The sequence below is a fragment of the Lipotes vexillifer genome, unplaced genomic scaffold, assembly GCF_000442215.2.
Source record: "Lipotes vexillifer unplaced genomic scaffold, Lipotes_vexillifer_v1.1 scaffold672, whole genome shotgun sequence".
In the NCBI taxonomy this organism is placed as follows: domain Eukaryota; kingdom Metazoa; phylum Chordata; class Mammalia; order Artiodactyla; family Lipotidae; genus Lipotes; species Lipotes vexillifer.
In genome coordinates, this window is record NW_006787454.1 from 489,769 (window position 1) to 512,654 (window position 22,886).

The 22,886-nt window shown below is 40.0% G+C and overlaps 1 protein-coding gene across 3 annotated transcripts in view; it reads right to left on the reverse strand.

Moving 5' to 3' along the window:
* Positions 1–22,886, reverse strand: part of SYNE2 (spectrin repeat containing nuclear envelope protein 2) — a 277,599-nt gene that overhangs the window by 185,102 nt on the left and 69,611 nt on the right. For all 3 annotated transcript variants that reach the window (XM_007460064.1, XM_007460063.1, XM_007460062.1), the window contains exons 22-31: positions 21,221–21,379; positions 17,647–17,858; positions 17,410–17,500; positions 16,461–16,579; positions 15,832–15,958; positions 14,203–14,360; positions 13,230–13,377; positions 11,714–12,324; positions 8,306–8,485; positions 6,265–6,415 (exon numbers count right to left, since the gene is read on the reverse strand). In XM_007460064.1, coding sequence (XP_007460126.1) covers positions 6,265–6,415; positions 8,306–8,485; positions 11,714–12,324; positions 13,230–13,377; positions 14,203–14,360; positions 15,832–15,958; positions 16,461–16,579; positions 17,410–17,500; positions 17,647–17,858; positions 21,221–21,379 — 1,956 coding nt within the window. The remainder of the gene's footprint in view (positions 1–6,264; positions 6,416–8,305; positions 8,486–11,713; positions 12,325–13,229; positions 13,378–14,202; positions 14,361–15,831; positions 15,959–16,460; positions 16,580–17,409; positions 17,501–17,646; positions 17,859–21,220; positions 21,380–22,886) is intronic.

The window sequence follows — 22,886 nt, forward strand, 5'->3', positions numbered from 1 at the left end:
TGCTGGGCAGTAACAAGTGCGCACACACACACACACACACACACACACACACACACACACACACGATGTCAAGGGAGACTACGAAGGGAGCTGTAAGGAGGAGCCAGGGAGGTGTCAGTAGAGACCTTGTGGGGAAGCAGAATGCCCACCCCCAACCAGCAGTAACAAGGAGCCCTCTGTCTCAGGTGTCCTTATTTGCAGACAACATGATTATCTATGTCAGAGAGCCCAAGGAATCTACAAAAACACCCCTAGAACTGATATGTGGGTTCAGAAAGGTCACAGGATACAAGATAAACATAAAAATCGATTTCACTTCTCCATATTAACAATGAATACATGGACACAAATTTTTAATATTATACCATTCACAATTACTCAAAAAATCGAATACTTAAGTGTAAATCTAACAAAACATGCACAGGAACTATACGCTGAAAACTAAAAAATACTGCTTAAAGAAATCAAAGAAGATCTAAATAAATGCAGAGACATACTAAGTTCATGGATCAGAAGACAACATAGTAAAAATGTCAATTCTCCCAAAATTGATGTACAGGTTTGATTCAATTATTATCAAACCCAGCAATACTTTTGTAGATATAGACAGGATTATTCTAAAATTTATATGGAATAATAAAGGAACTATAATAGCTAAAATATTTGAAAAAAGAAGAATGAAGTGGGAGGAATCAGTCTACTTGATTTTAAAACATCATATAGGTACAGTAATAAAGATTACATCAACTGGCAGAGGGACAGACACACAGATCAATAGATCAAAGTGAATCCAGACAAATACACCCAACTGAGTTCTGACAAAGATGAAAAAGCAGTTCAAAGGAGGAATGGGAGCCTTTTCAACTTATGGTGCTGGAGCAACCGGACATCTATAGACAAAAACGTAAACCTTGATCCAAGTCTCACACCTTATACAAAAACTAATTCTAAATGGATGAAGGACTTAAATGTAAAACATAACACTATAAAACTTTGAGGAAAAAAATAGGAGAAAATCTACAGGATCTTGTGCTAGGCAAAGAGTTCTTAGACTTTGACACCAAAAGCACAACACATGAAAGGAAAAATTGATAAACTGGATTTTACCAAAATTTAAATATTTTGCTCTGCAAAAGACCCATTAAGGAGATGAAAAACAAGCTACAGTTTGGGAGAAAATATTTGCAAACCACATATCTGACAAATGACTACTGTGTAGAATATATTAAAAACTCTCAAAACTCGACAGTAAAAAAACCCCAAACAATCTACTTAGAAAATGAGCAAAAAATATGAAGAGATATTTCAGCAAAGGTGACATACAGATGGCAAATAAGCACAAGAAAAGATGATCAATACCATTAGCAATTAGGAAAATGCCAATGAAAACCACGAAGTGATACCACCATATATCTATCAGAATGACTAAAATAAAAAGTAGAGGCAATATCTAATTCTGGCAAGGATGTACAGAAACTGGATCAATCATACATTACTGGTGAGAATGTAAAATGGTACAGCAACTCTGGAAAAGTTTGAAAGGCTCTTTAAAAATGAAATACATAATTAACATACAACCCACAAACTGTACTCCAGAGCAACTAACCCTGAGAAAAACTTATGTTCACAAAGAAGCCTATACAAATGTTGATAGCAACTTTATGCATAATAGCCAAAAACTAGAAACTACCCAGATGTTCTTCAGAGGTGACAGTTAAACAAGCTGTGGTACATCCATACCATGGAATCCTACTCAGCAAGAAAAGGGAACAAACTATTTGATGCATGCAAGAATCTGAACGAATCTCCAGAGAATTATGCTGAGTAAAAATAACCAATCCCAAAAGGTTACATACTGTATGATTCCATTTATATAAGATTTTTGAAATGACAAAATTATAGAAATGGAGAACATATTAGTGGTTGTGAGGGGGTGGAAGCAAGAGGGAAGTGGTAGGGCTATCCGATGACAGAACCAGGGATAGTCTGGTGATGGAAACGTTCCTCCTCTTGACTGTATGATTGTCTGTAACCTGACTGCAATATTGCACTACAGTTTTACAAGATATTTCCACTGGGGAAACTTAGTAAAGGGTACATAGGATTTCTCTGTATTATATCTTATAACTGCATATGCATCTACAATTATCTCAAATTTAAAAGTTTAATTTAAAAAATTAAAATTACTTAAATGTTTTAAATGGAAAAAAAAAATAACTGGGGCAGTTTCTGTCTCCTGACTGGAAGCTGACTGATACACTGGCAGAGCTGAGATGCAGACTCAGGTGTTTTTTTTCTCCCAGTTCAGGACATTTTGCATAGGACATAATAAATGCTTGTTCAATTAAATGAAAAATACATATATGTATGTGTGTGCGTGTGTGTGTAACCTAATTTTTATTACATTCAAAGAACTTTGTTGTTACATTGACACAAGCCACCAGTGGGTGAAGAGAAAAGAAAGAGCAGGAGAGGATACTTTTAGCATTGACAGGAACTGCAGGCTTTGTCCTACAATGAATGGAAGGGGTAAAATAAAGGAAACTAGATCCCCCCCTGACATTTCCCAAACTTTAATAGTCCCCTGACATTCTAGCCTTCTAGTCTTACTTTTGCACTTCTGCCTTTGATTAAAGAGGGTGGAAATTTGGCACCATATCCTAGATAAACATCCAGGTTTCTATGGTTTTGAAGGACAAAAGTTCTCAGTGGTATCATACTTCAGCCACTGGTGCAAAGCATCATGACAATACATACGCCAGAAACTGATTGTTTCTGAAGACAGTACCTAAGTCATCACAAAATTAACTGAGAGTTATGTTAACAATTGGTACTAAAATTTGCTTTTTTCACACAGTTAAAAAAAGCATATGAGAAAATAACTAAACACAAGTGTACTTCTGTATCTTCCATACAAAATGATATATTATTTCAGCAAATATACAAAGATACCACACTAGATACAAGATTCTCAATATAATAATAAAAGCCTGGGCATTTATACGTTTCTTAAAGGTAGTTACAGTTGTTTTGTTAATTTTTAAAATATTTTTGTGAGTAAACCTTTACATTTCAGAAAGGGGTACAGACAAAGCAAAGTTAGCCATTTTTTACTTCTATAATATACATGTTTCAAATATGTCTTCAGGGAAGGCAATATTATGATGATTGGAACATGACTTTGTAGTCAGATAGACCTGAGCTTAAATAATGATTCTGTCACTTATTAGCCATATAATCTTGGGAAAGTTATTTAACCTCTATCCTTACTTTGTTTCTTTGTTTACAGAGAAAGTTGCTAATCTATCCAGCCAAGCCAGGGGTGATGATGCCATCCCAGTGGACCCGGAAGGCAGAACATCAAGCCAGGGAGGATTATTCTCAAGCCTTAAGGTTTACCGTTGTTTGCCTTGTTAGGTTTCGGACTTCCTTGGGACCCAATACTTCTTTCTTCTTTCCTATTTCTCTCTTTTGGAGTGGATATGTCTATCCTATACCTGTCCCAGCACTGTATTTTGAAAGCATATAATTTGTTTGGTTTCATGGGTTCACAGCTGTAGAGTGTAAAAAAATGAACAAACAGAAACCTAAATTAAACAGAGTTGGGAGATCAGATGGGGTGGCAGAGCCCATAGGAAGAAGAAAGGTTCCTTTATTGGCAAGGCCTCAGCCAATGAAAAGCCATGGACTCTGTCTACTACAGCCCATCCAATGTCCTTTTCCCCTTTATAAAAGCATTCTTCTCTCCCTGCTGTGCAGGGACTTGCACATGGCTCCCATGGGTGCAGACCCTGAAATGCAATTCTCTGTTGATCCCAAATAAATCCCTCTTTGCTGGTGAAATATCTGTCAGTCTATTTGTTTTAGATAAACAAGAGGAATTTCCCTCAGGATGAAGTGCACCTTGAGTTTCACTCATATCTAATTTAGATGATATTTAAGTGAGACTTTGGACTAAGCTGGAGTGAGTTAAGGCTTTTAGGGCTGATGGGAAGGAATGAATATACTTTGCATGTGAGAAGGACATGTTTTGAGGGGTCAAAGGCAGAATGTTACAAACTGTGAGAACTGTCTTCAGAACTGTATGAAATAAATTTATGTTGTTTATAAGCCCCCCAGTCTATGGTATTCTTTTATAGCAGCCCAAATGGAAAAAGACAACAGCCATAGAGGAACTAATCATAGCAGAGGGGTCAAGACCTGGATCTAGATTCCCATCAGGGAGACTCACCCAGGAGAGGGGCCAAGTGCCTGAAGGTGATAGAAGTTTTATTAGTCAAATAAATAACTTGTCCAGAAAGTGCAGTTTACCATTAATGGGTTGATTAAGTCCTAGGCACTCTGCAGGCACTTTACAGATGTTACCTCACCTAATCAGGAAAGGAACAGCTCTGCTGGTAACAGGATCCCACTTAGTGGGACAAAGGCAGGACTCCAGGAGTGAGGAGGATTGGCACAAACCAAGAACAGCTGCCAGTCAAGAGGGATTCACTATCTGGTCAGTTTGAAAGGAAGCGACCCAGGATCTGTGAGTATCTAAGGCAGAGACCTGGATTCTGAAACAAGAGCACAAGCTGGGAAACTGGTATCAGGGGCACAGCAGAAAAGTAGCTATGTGAACTGGGCCACAAGATTGAGGGGATTTTGTAAAGCTGATCGTGTTGGATACTCTGAGAACCAAAGCTCCTTAATCCATTTGGATGAGGACATGATCCTCCTAGATCCCAAGACTGCCAAACCCAGAAGCTGCCTCTGCTGGATGAAACCAGACAGGTTTCATCTAAGATTCCGACTGCCAGCCTGCTCCTAGCATGGTGGTCTCCCTCGATTAAATCTGATGGGAAACCAGTTAAACAGTCACATATTGTACAACTGGTGTCCAAGCAGAGCTCTTTCTGATTGGTCAGTTCCAAGAAACTGCGTCTGAGAAAGGAGGCCGCAGGCAGGGGCTACTCCTCATCTGTGGCACTGATGTGACTCTGAGTGTCACTTCAGCCTCAGGGATAAGAGCTCTAGACAAAGACTAAATTGTCTGTAAGAATCTGGTCTACAGGCATACCTCAGGGACATTGCAGGTTTGGGTCCAGACCATGGCAGTAACGGGAGTATCGCAATAAAGCAAGTCAGATGAATTTTTTGGTTTCCCAGATATATATAGAAGTTATGTTTACGTTATACTGTAGTCCATTAAGTGTGCAGTAGCATTATGCCTTAAAAAATGTACATACCTTAATTTAAAAATACTTATTTGCTAAAAACACTAATCATCATCTGAGCCTTTAAGCAAGTCATAATCTTTTTGGTGGTGGAGGGTTTGAAATACTGCAAGAATTCCCCAAATGTGACACAGAGACGCAAAGTGAGAAAATGCTGTTGGAAAAATGGTACCGATAGACTTGCTCTACAAAGGGTTGCCACAAAACCTTTCAATTTGTAAAAGACACAATAAAGCAAAGTGTGATAAAGTGAGGTATGTCTGTATATAAGCCTCACTGCTGTTGCTCTCAGCCACTGGGAACTTTAATAAAATTGCTTTCTAACAACCAGGTGTATCAAGTAGATGATATTTCACAAATGCCTCTGACATTTTGACAGCACTTTAGCATAGAGTACTCATAAAACCAAGAGGAAAAGCAACTTTCTGGTGTACAGTAATACAGTGTACTGTATCCTTTTCTAACTATTCCATTCTTCTGCCACTCTGGTTGATAACCACATAAAATCGTAGAAAATAATGACATCTAGTGTCCAAAAGCGTTATTAAACTATGAAGTCGTGATTGGCGAGGCTATGAGCATAGACGGAGCAACTTGGAGATAAGCTCACACATCTTTACGAAGAAATAAAAGGGAAGAAATAAAAACATAATTTTTCCTTTATCCACTAACAACAGATGGGATTTTCCTAGTACCTTCTTTCTCTCAAGGTTGCAATGAAGTCTCAGGGGTTTTTTTAATGTGGGAAGTCAGTGCACAAACTGTTCCAACCTTTCAGAGGTAGCAGCAGGGGCAACCCCAGACTCCAAAAGAACCACACCATCAGTATCAAAACCCAAACAGATGCAACCCAGCATTAACCTGGAGACCAATCTTTTTCAAGCCCTGGGGATAAATTCAATAAATTCTTAGATACCTGGTAAAACAAAGTCACTAGTAACTTCTTCTAAACTAAGTTTCGAAAGTGACTCCATTGATAATATCCTCTCTATTGTTGGGCTTGCAAGCGAGGCCGCTATGTAAAGTTTCCTTTGGAATTTGGACTCACCTCTGCTATCCTTTTCTTCAAGTTCTCCTTTCCCATGTAGGAAGCCTGGAGGGAGATGATATTCTCTTCTTTTTGAATCAAAGTTGTCAGGACACTTTTAAAATTCTGATATTGTTTTAAGAGCTCCAAAACTCTTTCACATTGGTCAAGGCTATGAAAAAAAGTAAAACAGCTAAATTTCTGAAAATAACAAAACCATTCCTTCTCTTTGTAAGTATCCTACAATAATGACTAATAAGTTATAGAAGGATTTTTCCTCTAGACATGGTTTATAATATTGTCTTACAATTTAACCTAAGAATGATGGCATATATATTTATCTGACAAATGGATGGTATAAATAATCACTGCATTACTATTTTCACCAGGTCAATATTAAAAAGTCACCAGATATAAGCTCTGGAAAGAAACACAGGATTCATAACCATAAGGAATCAGCACCTCAATTTCATCATTAACTAAAAGAAAACTTGGAAAACAATGCCTCCCCAGCATTATTCTTAGAGATTGCTTCAGTGTTAATTCAATATGATTCAATTATGTCTATTTCAACTCATTCTGGATTTAGCCCTTTAAAAAAAAGTTTAGTACAGATGATGTGGCAGCTAAGACACCTGGTTTCTAGCTATGGTTGGGCACTAATTAGTCATGCGACCTTAGATAAGTTACTTGAGGTTCTTTGGACCTCAGTTCTTTCCTCTGTAAAATCGAAGGGTAGACTAGATCAAATCCACAGACAGACTTCATCTTGACTACTGTATACTCAGGTTCCAGTAGGAAGCAGGAACTCCACAGATGGAGTTCTGTGGTGAAAGGACCACTGATAGTAAAGTTAAGGGAAACCACCAAGGAGTTGAGACACCCAGAGACTAACCCTTCCAAAAATAGGTACAGCACCTGGGCTCAAGGGGAAAGAGGGAAAGTGCCCTAAGCCAAAGAGGTGTCAGTAGGAGCTGCTGGAACCACTTGCTGAAAAGGGAGGGGGTTAAGATCACCCCGACTTCTCTCTCTTCTTGGTTACTAATCTCATACTAGTACCTCCCACTTCCTAACCCAACTGGAACCCTTGGCTTGGGTGGTACAGCCTGTAGGGGTCAGCCCTCTCAACTACTCCTACCCCCAGGCAGAGAGTAAAGGGAGAAGGCAGGGATGGAGACTTCAGCCGAATCGCCAACCAGGACGGATAGGTAAGGGCTGCCACAGAATTAAGAAAACTTTTGAGCCTTGTCCAGGCTCTGTAGGAAAGATGGCAGTAACTGACTGGCAACATCTGCCATTTAAGTGGAGTGTGGTAGGATAATGCCCCCAACTCCCAAAGATGCCCACGTCCTAATCCCTGGATCCTGTGAATATGTTACCTTACATAGCAAAAGAGACTTTACAGATGTGCCTAAATTAAGGATCTTAAAATAGAGACATTATCCTGGATTATCTGAATGGGTGCAAGATAATCACAAGGACACTTTTAAGAGGGAGGCACGACGGTCAGAGTCTGAAGGAGATGTTATAACAAAAGCAGAGATGAGACAGAAAGACAGAGAGAGATTGAGATTTGAAGATGCTGCAATGCTGGCCTTAAAGATGGAAGAAGGGGACACAAGCCCAGGAATGGAGTAGGTGGCCTCTAGAAGATGGAAAAGGCAAGGAAACGGATTCTCTCCCAGAAAGTCCGGAAAGGAATGCAGTTTCATTTTAGGATTTCCAACCTCCGGACTGTAAGATAAGTTTGTGCCAATTTTAAGCTACAACATTTGTGGTCATTTATTATGGGAGCAATAGAAAACTAATATAGGTGGGGCAATAATAATTATAAATACACTATGCATTTGTCCTCCCTCTTAGACAACCTCTTAAAGTCATTTGTCCATAATCTAGGATTCCAGGTCTTGCCCCAGACGTTGGCCCAGTGAGCTTCGAGCGTGAAACTCTTAAGTTGGCCTCTCCTTGAGGCCCACTGGAATGTGTTTTCAACATACAAATTTCAAAAAGTTAATTGTGCCACAGACAATTTTTCAGATTTGGGAGGAATTTTTTTCCTTACCATTCAGTGACCGAAGCTTTTGTGTTCTCCCACAAGAGTGCTGTGCCTTGGCACTGTTGACTCAGAGCTTTCTCTCTGCCGTCTTTGAATTGTGGAAGAGAATTCACCATTTCTTGCAAGTGTTTCTTCTCTTCTTCACATTCATCTAGATCCTTATCCAGTCTGAGTAACGATTTTTTCCTTGATTATGAGAGAGAAAAATTTAATGGCCAGGGCCTCCCTAGTGGCGCAGTGGTTGAGAGTCCGCCTGCCGATGCAGGGGATACAGGTTCGTGCCCCGGTCCGGGAGGATCCCACATGCTGCGGAGCGGCTGGGCCCGTGGGCCATGGCCGCTGAGCTTGCGCGTCCAGCAGCGGGAAAGGCCACGACAGTGAGAGGCCCACATATCGCAAAAAACAAAAACAAACAACAAAAAAAAAATTTAATGGCCAATTAGGTGATTTGATTCAACACAAATATGGGTAATTTGTGGGAGCACACTAACTTTAATTTGTCCTCATGAGGTTTATGCCTAAACCACACATTCCTATGACAGAGGTCAGGAGGCTCTGCATTTCCAGAATACTAGCTGGTGTTTTAAATAGAACAGACATACAAAACCACGAGCGGTAACATTTCTCAGTGATGAACACACTTGTAAAGGGTGTGTATATGCATATGAGAGAAAAGAGAGGAAGAGTATGTGTGTACACGTGTGGGGAAGACAGTATGATATGGAGAGAAGACGAGATGGCTGGTAGAACACTGCAAGCTCCTCAGGCAGGGTGGAAGGGGCAAGAAGAAAGGGAAATACAAGGAAATCTTGCGTTTCTACCCTGTATACGAAAAGCTCCTCCATACCTAAGAAGAGTCATTTGAACTAAGGGTTTTAACCTGCAAATTAATCCTGGTGGGATTAACTCTATTCACCTAGGTCTAAATTGCTTTCATCAGATACTCACTTTCTCTACTTCCTCTCTTCCAATTCTCTCTCTCTCTCTTTTTTTTTTTTTTGCGGTATGTGGGCCTCTCACTGTTGTGGCCTCTCCCGTTGCGGAGCACAGGCTCTGGACGGGGAGGCTCAGCGGCCCCGGCCCACGGGCCCAGCCGCTCCGCGGCATGTGGGATCTTCACGAACCCGTGTCCCCTGCATCGGCAGGCGGACTCTCAACCACTGCACCACTAGGGAAGCCCCTCCAATTCTATCTTGAGTCCACTCCCATAAGGCTCTCACTCCCTCCACTCCTCCAAGACTGCTCGTCAAGATCCCCAGTAACCTCCACATTGCAAATCCATGTCCCAGTCTTCATCTTCACCTTCCTTCAATAGTAGGCAGCATGTGACAAAGGTGATCACTTCTCATTGAAAGGCCTTCTCACTTGACCCCCAGGACGCTCCTGATTTTCCTCCTATGATACTGTCCACTCCGTATCTTTGACTGGTTCCCTGTCATCTCCCTGACCTCTTAACATGGCGTGCCCCAGAGTACACAGCATGGCAATCTTATCCATCTCATGGCTTTAAACAGCATTCTAAAATGTTGGTGACTCTCAGATATATACCTCGCCCAGACCTCTCTCCTGACATCTGATGCCACCTGTTTTTAACAGTCTTATTGAGAGTGCTACTAGAACATCCAATAAATATTTTGAACCTATTTGTGTCTAAAACTGAGCACACCTGATCTTTCATTCAATGCCTGATAAACTTGTCTTCATCATCCCAGTTAACGGTAACTCCAGTCTTTCTTTTACACCCCGTGTCCAATGTGTCAACAAACCTTGTGGACTCTACTTTCAAAATACATACAGAATCTTAATATTTTTTGCCACCTCACCACTGTTCCGTGCCACCATCGTTCCTCACCTGGATTATTGCTATAGATCAAACTAGACTTCCTGAGTCTTCCCTTGACTCTTACAGTCTATTCTGAATACACCAGCCTGTTACAATGAAAACCAAATCATTTCCCTCTGCTCAGAAGCCTCCAATGACTTCCCATGTCACTCAACAAAGAAACCAAAGTCAACACATGGCCCACAGGTCCCCACAGGAGCTCAGCTCCATCCTGCCCATGACCCCTGTGACCCCCTCCCTGCTAACCTGCTCACCTCCTTGCCTCTCCTCAAACATGCCAGGCCCAGTCCCACACCTGCCCTTTGTACCTATAGCCCCTCAGCCTGGGAGGCTCTTCCTCCAGGTTGTCACTTGGCTTGTCGCTCATCCCATCTGGCTCACACGTCACCTTCTCTGTAAAACTGCGCCTGCTGACCCTGTGTGAATTGTAACCACCTCCTCCTCTACTTACTCTTTCTCCATGGTCTTTATCACCATCAAACCTACTGCATATCTTCCTCGTCCCACTAGATAATAAGCTCTACCAAGGGCAAGAATTTTTGTCTGTTTTATTAACTGCTGTATCCCCAGGACCTAAAACAGTGCCTGGCTTATTCTATTAGTAACTCAATTAAATATTAAAGCAATTTACTATCTACCAAAGTATAGTTTTCATTTATAAGTTAATAAGTTAATTTATTACTAATTATTTATAAATCTATAATAAATGCATTAACAATCAAATTAATAACTAAACCAGTTCCACACCTCATGAAGAACTGGAGCGCTGTTGAAACAGAAGTCTCATTGAGACGGAGGGCTCAGGGAAATTTCAGAGGGAAGAGCTTAATCAGCTGAACAGCCTCAGGAGAGCACTGAGCCTGAGGGATTAGAAGTGGGCAGAAGAAGAGATGGAAAGTGGGCGAGATTTAGAAGGGGGAGGGGGGCTCACAAAAGTGACTCTTTTGCTAACTCTTGCTAACATTTTCATTTTCAGGACCTGGAGGCTGACGCTGAATGCCAGAATGACAATAGTAGCACTCCTAGAGATGGCTGCGAACCTCAGGTAACCCCAGTTCTGCCGAGTCTCCAGAATCAACACTAACCTAAATCTACGTCTTAAACTCAGTCCTCATCTAATCCTGCCGGGAGGAGGGGAGAGGACTAAATAATGAAGGAAGAAGTAAGGACAAGGCGTGGTATGTGCATCTTCCACCACTTGTTCTCTATTATCAAATGTGTAGAGTTTCCCAGGTTTTCCCCCATCAGGAGAACTCCATAATAAATAAACTGCAGCAAAGAGACTTTGAAGCAACTCATGGACTTCACACATATCTTATTGTACTCTTCCTTTGTCCATAAGAATGAAAACTTTAAAGGAAAAAATTATATAACACTTTGTAAAGGCACAATCTCAACAAAAAGAAGGCTTGTTTGAAAAAGCCTACAAAAAAGAATGCTGAACCCTGGAACAGGGATGGAACAGAAGTAGAAAGACACAGGAAGCATTTGTTTCACCTAATAGATATTTGGGAAAAGGAAAAAACAGAAAATCATCATCCTGCATGGAAATGGACGAAAATGATACCTACCGTTGTTTTACAGCTGGAACGGTCGGATCTTTCAGGCCTATTTTGCTGATTTGACTGTGTACATCTTGAATATTTTTCAGGAGTTCATTATTTTTGAAAATACAAGTCTCTAATAATTCATCTTCTTCCATGAGTTCCTCCTGTCTGCCAGAGCCATGAGTCTCAGATAAGCTTCTGGACAAAGCATTCAGAAGTTTTTCACAGGAGGTGTTTTCACCCCATTCAGCATCTTTAATGCTTATACCGAGCACCTTCAAACGTTCGTCCAAAAGTCTGGCCTTGTCTTTCATCTGATGAATTCTTTCCTCTTTATTTTCCACTGTCAAAGTATTTCCTGGTACCACCTGTGAACCTGAGGCTGAAAGGTCTATAAGAAGCTCACCAGAGAGTTCAGCTGCTCTCAGAGAAGCCAAAAAATCTTCCAGAGCTTTGAGGGCATCTTTACTCCTCTGGACTCTGTGGTTCATTTCTTCAAGTTGTGTTCTGTGTTTCAGGATAATATTCTGTGCTGCATGCAGGTCAAGCGGGTGTAATTCCTTTAATGAAAAGTTGCCTGACTGTTCCAAATGATTACATATTTCAATCTGTCTTATTATGGAATCTTGGATATTCTACAATAAAGGTAAGAAAAGCTGTAAGACTGAGGCAGAAAAAAGAAAAATTGCACAGCAGAAACTAACCTCAAATTATGTCACTAGATTTGATCTAGAAAACTGCTTCTCAGTCTAACCAAGGCTGACAGTTTTGTTTGTTTGTTTGTTTGTTTTTGCGGTATGCGGGTCTCTCACTGTTGTGGCCTCTCCCGTTGCGGAGCACAGGCTCCGGACGCGCAGCCTCAGCGGCCACGGCTCACGGGCCCAGCCGCTCCGCGGCATGTGGGATCTTCCCGGACCCGGGCACGAACCCGCGTCCCCTGCATCGGCAGGCGGACTCTCAACCACTGCGCCACCAGGGAAGCCCCCAAGGCTGACAGTTTTGACAGAAGGAACACTTTAATTACAAATGATCAGATGGCCCAGCTGTTTCATTATCTGATACCTTCCTGATATTTAAATCCCAAGAAGAAAAGAGGTATATAAATCTATTGATTCAATGAAAATAATTACAGGTTGAACTATTGAGAAATCTGTTTATAATTTGAAAAATAAAAAAATATTTTTAAGATGAGATCTGGAATAAGTAAACTGTAGAATATGACAATTTAAGCATCTTAGTCTAGTACAGAGAGAAAATTAGGATTTCAGTCATTGGAGAAGGCATTCATAAGCAAGCCTTCATTTTTAATTCAAAGAAAATACGTCATTATTTACTCCATGGTACCTATTGATACTTTCCAATTGGCAAGGAATTAAAGAGTTGAGAAATAAATAACAAGTCTAAATTATTGAAGATTCTTCTGCCGTGGCTTATATTTGAAATAAATACTATGGATGTATAATTTTAAAAATGCATAAACATGTATAAATCTCTGAAGAACTGTTTATTCTATAAATACACTGTGAGAATTTATATTTACCCTCAGGTTTCGATAGATGTCATCAGCATCAGTGAGATTAAATTCTTGAATGGCCATTTCACAGAGGAGCAGGTCTGAGTCACAGAGAAGGAGCAACTCCTTCTCCACAGGTAACACAATATGCAGCGCAGTCTCCAAAGACTCCATTCTGGGTGAAAAATCAATCAGACATGAGGGGAAAGCACAGCAGAAAGATATCTTATAAAACATTTAATATTAATGCCATTATTTAACCAAGAACAGAAAATAATTATTCAATAAAAATACATACAATGATATGTATAGATCATCACATTAAAACCCAAACCCAGTGATCCACAATGGCAAAGAATGAGTTGTTTGCTACATCCAAGTACTCTTGATAATTTAACTGATACTGTGCTAAATGGAAAACTGTTGTAAAGCATACTAAGCCTTTCTCTCTCTTTTGAAATACAAAATACTAAATGTAATTGAACCTTGCCTTGATGACAAAGAAATTCATTATGCATACTGTTTATTTTATTAGTGGAAATATACTAGGATTCAAACTCTAGGCCAATAATAAGTTGAAATGTGTGACCCTGGATAAATAACATATAGACTCTGAGCCTCAGTTTCCCCCTATGTAAAATGGGGAGATGCGCTGGGGGTACACATCCTATGTAAAGGGATGACAATAGCACTCTTATTCTAAAAATGAGGAAATCAAGGCCCAGAGAAGTTACGTGACGTGGCTAAATTCAGGCTCAAGGGGAGACAGTGGGAAGAGCACGGCCTTTGGAACTCAACAGACTTTAAGTTCCACTTAAGTCTCTGGCCAGTAGTGTGGCTTGGTTACGTGATTTAACCTCCCCCAGCAGCAGTTTCCTCATCAGCTTCTCTTATGGTTGTTGTGACAACTAAATAAAATAACATACTTAGTATAATATTAGCCTCTCTTAAAATTTAGTACATTTAGTAAACTCATGGTTAATAGATCCCAGAATTATACCTGGTATTAAGAGTCATCTGAAGCTCTCTTTCTTTCTCCTTTAATTTATCTCGTGCCTTAACTAGAAAAGGCTTCCTAATGTCACTTTCCAGCTCTTCTAACTTCAGTGAAGTGACTTCAAACTCTTTCCAGCAAGCCTCAGTTTCATTTTTTAAGACCTGGATGAAACATGTAAATTAATTTTTCAATGAATGGGTTAATAGGCACAATTATTCTGTTCTTACAAAATGAGACATTTACAATTGTGGGTACAAACACAAAGTTTCACATGAAAATACATTTGAAAAGATATTTTACAAGTAAACTATCCTTCAGAGAGCAATGCTATTAACTGTGCTCTCGGAGAATCCACTGAATGAAATCAAGGGAATCAGCAACATGGCTTTCAAAGGAATCCAAATGCCCTTCCCTCAAGTTAGATACACAGAATACAATTCAGAAAGATACACAGAGATATAAGAACATATCCTATTAGATATTCTATTTTCTATAGTATTTTCTTTCTCCTTAAACTAAAATTGCAATGAACCAAAATCATTTCTATCAAATGAGGAGTAAAATTAATTTATGATCTATAGTTAAACATCTAAAATTCTATACTATTCCAACTCCTTATCTTGGTTCTTTTTTAAAAAAAAGGCACTGCTATAGAATCTGAGTGCTCATCAGTAAAATTTGTTCTTCACTTTCCCCAAGGATTCGTATAGTTTTTCTAACCAACTTATTATTCAGTCACAGGAGTAAGGTCTCAAGACAGCTTCTTAATTGCGATGAAAACTTGCTACATCCTCTACTTGAACAACAGAGATTTTAACACATGAATTTTGCTTATTCAGATGTAAAACAGAGAAGAGCCATTTGGTAGAGTGTGACTCAGGAACTGGCATCATGAAAGGAAGATAACTAAAAATATGAGAGGGCATTGTAGGAAGCACCCATGACCTTTTCTCCACCTGATGGGCTTTCTGTAAGGGTTCACTCTAATGCACATCCAAGCATATGAGGGTGTTGCACTGCAATGCACAGCTTATCTTCAAAATAAGGAAGATACTTATTTGTAGAACTTAACGACTGGTGTGCCCATCACTAGATTGTTTTTTCTGCAGCTCCTGAGTCAAATGCAGTACTCCCTCTGACGGCTCTCCACAAGATCAACCATCACCTACAGAGAAAACTCCCTCCACGACCTCCCCCTTTCTTATTACCCAACATCAGACAGATAATGTGACAATTTGGTTAAGATGATAGATGACTGAAACAAAAATTCAGAGTCGCTGGTTTTTCACATATTGTTAATTTTGGAGCAAACCAGAAGCTGTGTTGGCTGAAATCGCCTTCAAACACATTGTTTCAACCAATTCATCTGAAGCCTTCATCCCCATCCCAAACACAATCTAAACTTCTACAAGACACAATATATAGAATATCAAATTAGAGCATGAGCAATAAATTAGCACCCCGAACAAACTCCTTCCTGGGTTTGGGTGTCTTCCTGAAATCCGGTGACAGAGAGTTCTTCAGAAACATCTAGCATATGAGACCACAACAAAAATGGTGAAGTCTACACTTATGGAGGTATTATTTTCTAATAAAAGATAAAACTCCTCTAGTAATATTTTCAGTATTTACCTGTATATCTGTCAGTTTGTCCTGTAGACAAACACTACTCCTTTCCTTGTCACTAGAGAAATCAGAGATAATCCTGACAATGTTGTTTTGCAGGTGTAGTTCAAGATTGTCTCTGTGTGTATCATACCTGGAAAAAAATTAAATGCAATGTTAATTTTAAAAATAAGACTAAAATAATTTTTTTTTTAATTACTGTCAATTGTCCATGAGGAAATCCCAGAGAATTTATGCTTAAGTTACTGGATCACATGCAAAAATTATGACTAAAGGAAAATAAAAACTTCCTTATTAAAGTATAACACTTGCACTGATGAAAGATTTTTGCTGGATTTTCTAGTTGTTTAAAAGAGTTTACCTCTCCTTAACATATACACAATACTATACATAAAACAGATAACCAGCAAGGACCTGTTGTATAGCACAGAGAACTATACTCAATATTTTATAATAATCTATAAGGTAATAGAATCTGAAAAAGGATATATACATACAAACATACATCATATATATACATATATGTGTGTGTGTGTACGTATAACTGAATCACTTTGCTGTACACCTGAAACTAACACAACATTGTAAATCAACTCTATGTCAATAAAAATAATTTTTTTTAAAAAAGAGTTTACCTCTCTAGTAAACTATTTATAGATGCACTGTGATCCTTTTCATACTTCTCCATAACACTTTCCTCCTGTTGAGGCTTTAACTTGGATTCCAGGCTAAAATCCTTAATCGATTCCATTGCCTAGCAAATATGCAAAATAGTAAACATATTATATTCAATATACTTAATTGTCTGGAAAAGATAAACATTTTGTGATACAAAGGGATATCACTGATTCTTTATACCCCAAACCAGGAGATAATACAATTTATTTAAAGTTTCTCAGCTCAGAGAAAGGTCTTTCCATAGGACAGAGGAGATTTATTAGACTGATTCTCACCTTCTAATTGGTATGTCAGCAGGATAAAGGAGTTCCCCCAGCCCCTAAGTGCTGTTTCTGCCTGTGACCACACAGCCATGGTCCAAGGCAGACAGAATCCTAGCATGCAGGAACAGACCTCTGAAAAAAAATACACCTTGTTCCTTCCCTACCCCTTCTGACAGGCAGTCTGGGCTGTGACATACAGCAAATCCCCACTCTCCTAGAATTTAAGAATTTAGAAGATCCAATTCCCAAGGAAATTAAAAGACATTATAATGAGAAAAAGACAAATGACAAATCAACTAGTTCATCTCAATGACGCTGAAGCATCTGTGCAGTTTAAGCTCAGCCTCTTGTGCTCTCAATAGTAACATGCAGACAGCGTGTATTCATAATGGTTCAAAATGGTCTCTTTTGGAAAAAACTGTTGGTATCCTCGGAGGAAGATTAAGTTATGCTTGCCATAGCTTTGGTTTGTTGTATTCTAATTCTTTGATAAAGCAATCTTCCTTACATTATTTAAGTGGGAATTCTCAGCTGATGGAAACAACCAGATAATTAAATGCAACACTCAACGAGAAGTGGATTCTTGTACACCTGGCTTTTTTCATTGGGTTTACTTCTAAAATACATTATCCAAATTTGACACCTTTTCAGCTGATGGCTGACTGTCTGATTTTGCAGATGGAACCTCGCTGAGGGCATTCCTTCCTCCATTCTCAGATGTGTCTGCAGTACCCCTAGGAAGGAATCAAAATTGCGTATTAAAATACAGGGAGAAAAACAAAGCCTCAAAGGGAATGAATAATACTCAGTGTCATTTGATTTCGACAGAGGGTTTATCTCATTTCTCCCTGACATGCAGCTATTCTTACGAGGCACTAACTTGTTTTTCGACGTGCCTCCCACAGTGGGTTGCAGTGTCGTATGAATCTCGGAAGCACATTTCCGAAGCCTTTCTATCTTCTGTTCGTAATCTTTGAGCGCTCTCCTCACTTCTTGTTGACTCTTCTGTGAAGTCAGCTCTTCACACAGCTCCCGCAGGACATCCATGTGGTGATCAAGCTGGTACAGGCTGCTTTCCTCCGAAAAGCAGGCCTGATTGAGGAAATAAAGCAGGAAATGTGTTTCAAATGAGTTTACATGATTAGTCCATGAGCATTAGAAACTAACAGATGTGTGTGACTTTAACAACACTTTCAATTGATACAGCCACTATGGAGAACAGTATGGAGGTTCCTTAAAAAACTAAAAGTAGAACTACCATACGACCCAGCAATCCCACTACTGGGCATATACCCTGAGAAAACCATAATTCAAAAAGAGTCATGTACCACAATGTTCACTGCAGCACTATTTACAATAGCCAGGACATGGAAGCAACCTAAGTGCCCATCGACAGATGAATGGATAAAGAAGATGTGGCACATATATACAATGGAATATTACTCAGCCATAAAAAGAAACAAAATTGAGTTATTTGTAGTGAGGTGGATGGACCTAGAGTCTGTCATACAGAGTGAAGTAAGTCAGAAAGAGAAAAACAAAGACCTGTGCTAACATATATATGGAAACTAAAAAAAAAAAAGGTTCTGAAAAACCTAGGGGCAGGACAGGAATAAAGATGCAGACGTAGAGAATGGACTTGAGGACACAGGGAGGGGGAAGGGTAAGCTGGGATGAAGTGAGAGAGTGGCATGGACATATACACACTACCTAATGTAAAATAGATAGCTAGTGGGAAGCAGCTGCATAGCACAGGGAGATCAGTTCGGTCCTTTGTGACCACCTAGAGGGGTGGGATAGGGAGGGTGGGTGGGAGACGCTAGAGGGAGGGGATATGGGGATATATGTATATGTATAGCTGATTCACTTTGTTATAAAGCAGAAACTAACATACCATTGTAAAGCAATTATACTCCAATAAAGATGTTTTTAAAAAAAGAAAAAAAACAAAAAACAAAAAAACCCCAACATTTTCTTTTATAAGCCCATCCACTGTGTGCCTGGTGTGGGAATGGGCACTGGAAACAAAGTCGAGCAGTCAGCCCTAAAGGGATTCGCCACAGCCCAGTGATGTAGTGAAGGAAACCAGAACACGTCAACCCAGTGTATGCCTCTTTGATGTGAAAATTATTTTTTTTAATTGAAGTATGGTTGATTTACAATGTTGTGTTAGTTTCTGCTGTATAGCCAAGTGTTTCAGTTAAACATATATATACATTCTTTTTCATATTCTTTTCCATTATGGTTTAGGATGTGAAAATAATTTTGAACTGAAGGCAATTAAGAAGCAGTAAACACAGAGGGAATTCCCTGGCAGTCCAGTGGTTAGGACTTGGCGCTTTCACTGCTGGGGCCCAGGTTCAATCCCTGGTCAGGGAACTAAGATCCCGCAAGCCACACAGCATGGCCAAAAAAAAGAAAAACGAAACAGAAAAGGTTTCCCCTTTTCTGCCTAAAGGCAAGAAATAAAGTTTCTTTTACTGGAGACAGAGTTCTATCAGCCCAGAGATGGGACCAAAAGAATCTGCAAACAAACCCTGTACCCTAACCCTTATCTTCCTAGTTTCTTCTTCACCTTTTTACTATCCCTAGCCCAAACTCCTTTGTCTTGTCAATTCTTCACAAATGTATTGTTTCTTTGTCTAAAAGGTATAAGAGATTCCTGCTCTGGTCACTTCTTTGGGTCATCATGCTCTTATGAAGGCTCCCATGTGCATATAAAAATTCAGTAAAATGTGTATGCTTTTCTCCTGTTAATCTGTCTTTGTCAGTTTAATTTCCAGACCCAGCCAGGGACCTTAAAGGGTAGAGGAGGGCTTCCCTGGTGGCGCAGTGTTTGAGAGTCCACCTGCCGATGCAGGGGACACGGGTTCGTGCCCTGGTCTGGGAAGATCCCACATGCTGTGGAGTGGCTGGGCCCGTGAGCCATGGCCACTGAGCCTGCGTGTCCAGAGCCTGTGCTCCGCAACAGGAGAGGCCACAACAGTGAGAGGCCCACGTACCGCAAAAAAAAAAAAAAAAAAAAAAAAAAAGTGTAGAGGAAAATTTGTTCCTCCCCAACGGTAGTCACATAAATAATGGGCATATCACATGACAAGCGCTATGACAGGGCCACTACCTGCCTTAAGGAGTCAGAGAAAGCCTCCTTCACATGGAGGAGCCATCTGAGCTAGAGGTGGAAAGAACACGTACGAGTCCTTCCAAGTAAAAGGGGAGAGAGGTCATGCCTAGCAGAAGGAGCAGCGGAGAGAAGAAAAGCTCCAGAAGTTCTGAAAGGACATGGCTGGAGGGGTGATGAAGGCATGTCCTGGGGCCACACGTGAGGGGCCTTGTGTGGCCTTCTGAGGAGTATGGAGATGTCCCGGAAGTAATGGTGAACCAGTCACATAAGATTTGTGGTTCAAAGGGATCACTCTGGTGATAAGGCTGGAAGACAGTGCAACCACCATCATACTGAGAAAATGACCCCAGGTTAAGGGAAGTGGCAACACTGGTGGAAAGGAAGAAAAAGCATCTTCTGAAGATGGGAGCTGGCAACCGTCTACACTAAGGCTGAGTGAGAAGGAAAGGGGAAGGGGGGAGGGAGTTCTGAGATGGCATTGCCTTTCATAACCAGGATACATAAGACGAAGAAAAGTTCAAGAGGAGATATTATTTGTTGGTTTTGGACATGCTGAAGTGGAGGTCTCTGGGGAACGCTGGTGATATCGACTTCTTGGTTAGAAACACAACCTGGAGGTCAGGGGAAAGGACGAGGCTGGAGATAATGATAGGTGCTATCATTGTAGAGAGGGCAGTTAAAACGCCCAAGTGCATACAAGTACCTGGAGCAAGCATGAAATTAGCCAAAAACTGAGACCCCAAAACTAAGACATCAGGGTAACACAATAAAAAAGGAAAATTAGTGAAGGGCACTAAAATGAAGGCCTGCCCCCAAAATAATAAAATAAGAAAAAGCAAGAGAGAATTGTATCTAGAGAGCCACAGCAGTAGAAAGTTTAAAAGAAATGAAAAGAGGGGTCAGGACTGTCAAATATGCAGAAGAAATCAAACAGGATGAGGACCAAAAAGAGACCATTAGATTTGCCCCGGCTAGTTTATATCCTGATTTGGTATCTTTCACAAGAGCCGTGTTTCTGAGGATACCATGTCCTTACAAAAGTAACTACGGGAACTTCAATAGCGGGTGACACATCTTGTAACCAGAGTCTCAGGACAGGGGCCACTGAGATATATAAAGAAGAAATATTAACTCAATTCTGAATTTTTCTCACTTCCAAAAAACAAGAAGCACGGGCTCTAGTTAGAGCTTAGACTGCAGAAGGGAAGATCCCCAGGGGACAAAAGGGCTGAAGTAATTTTCAGAGCAGATTTAACCCTAGCCAAGGGCATATTAAACCATTTAAGATAAACCCCACAATGATAACAAAATGTGAATGGAAACAGGTTTTTACCTCATGTTGCTTGATGAGACCCTTGGTCCTTCCTCTGCGAATTAGTTTCTTTTCTTTATTTATTTGTTTTTCGAGTTTTGCAATATTGTCACTAAGTTTTTCTTTTTCGATGTCTATTGTTAGTTGTTGAATATACAAAGACATTTCATGATGAAGCGACTGCCAAGAAAAGAAAAACAAAAAAAACCAAAGGCACATATTAACCATAATAGGATATACTGAAAAGATTTCCATTAGAAACACAAAAATATTTGTTGTAATCAAGGATAGAAATAGAGCTTATGTGAAATTCTAATTCTTCCATGTATCTTTGGGGAGGATGTTTTAAAATATATCAGAAACATATTTTTTTCTTTCTAATAACTAAAAATGTGTTTTGTCTGTGAAAGACACTGTTAGAATTAAAAGACAAGCTGCAGACTGGGAGAAAATATTACAAAACACGTATCTGAGCCTATGGAGAAATATCAAGTAACTACAATGTGTATCCTGAATGGGATTCCAGAACACATGTAAAAGGACATTAGGGGAAAACTGTGGAAATATGAATGAAGTATAAACTTCAGTTAATAATCTATCAATATTAGTCCTTTAATTGTGACAAAGGTACCATATTAATGTAACATGTTAATAACAGGGGAAACTGGTCATGGGTATATTGGAACTCTCTGTATTACCTCTGTAATAATTTTGTAAATCTAAAATTGTTCTAAAAGTTTATTTTAAATGTGTATTAGAGCTTCCCTGGTGGTGCAGTGGTTGGGAATCTGCCTGCCAATGCAGGGGACAAGGGTTCGAGCCCTGGTCTGGGAGGATCCCACGTGCCGCAGAGCAGCTAAGCCCGTGGCCACAACTACTGAGCCCATGTGCCACAACTACTGAAGCCCACGCGCCTGGAGCCCGTGCTCTGCAACAAGAGAAGCCACGACAACGAGAAGCCCATGCACCACAATGAAGACCCAACACGGCCAAAAATAAAACAAACAAACAAATAAATAAATTTTTTTTTAAATGTGTTTTAAGAAGGCCTTTAACAGTAGATATTCAATTATATTACCTTATTCTCTCTCTCTCTCCATATATTCACACACACACATGCACACACTTAATATTAAGTACCGCTTACTAAACACAATCTCTGTGGTAGGTGCTTTATATAAATCCTTGCAACAATCCTGCCAAGTAGGTGGAATTATTCCCATCTTATCACTGAAGCTCCCAGTAGTTAAGCAACTTGCCCAAGGTCATAGCTGCTGGATCCAGGTCTGTCAGCCACCAAAGCCTATACCTATTTTCTGTGAAACTCTATATGTTTATATGTGTCAATAAGTTGTCTTAGTCAGGATCCAACCAGGAAACCAGAAAACATTAAATATTTAACTCAGAGGGAATTAAATGCAGGGAATCGATTATAAGAGATGAAAGCCAAAGAGGGGACAGTAAGGTAATCCAGAGATTAGCATCGGAAGAAAGCTGCTACCACCCTAGGCTGGAGGCTTCAGCAGAGCCCAGGCAGAATGATCACCCATCAGAAGCTGGATCCATGGAACCTGCAGCCAGGGGGAGACACAGCTGCCAGAGGCACTGTGCAAGAGAGAAAGGGAAAGAAAGCCATTGGACTCTTCCACCTTCCAATCACCCTTTAATCTCCAAACACTGCTGTCAC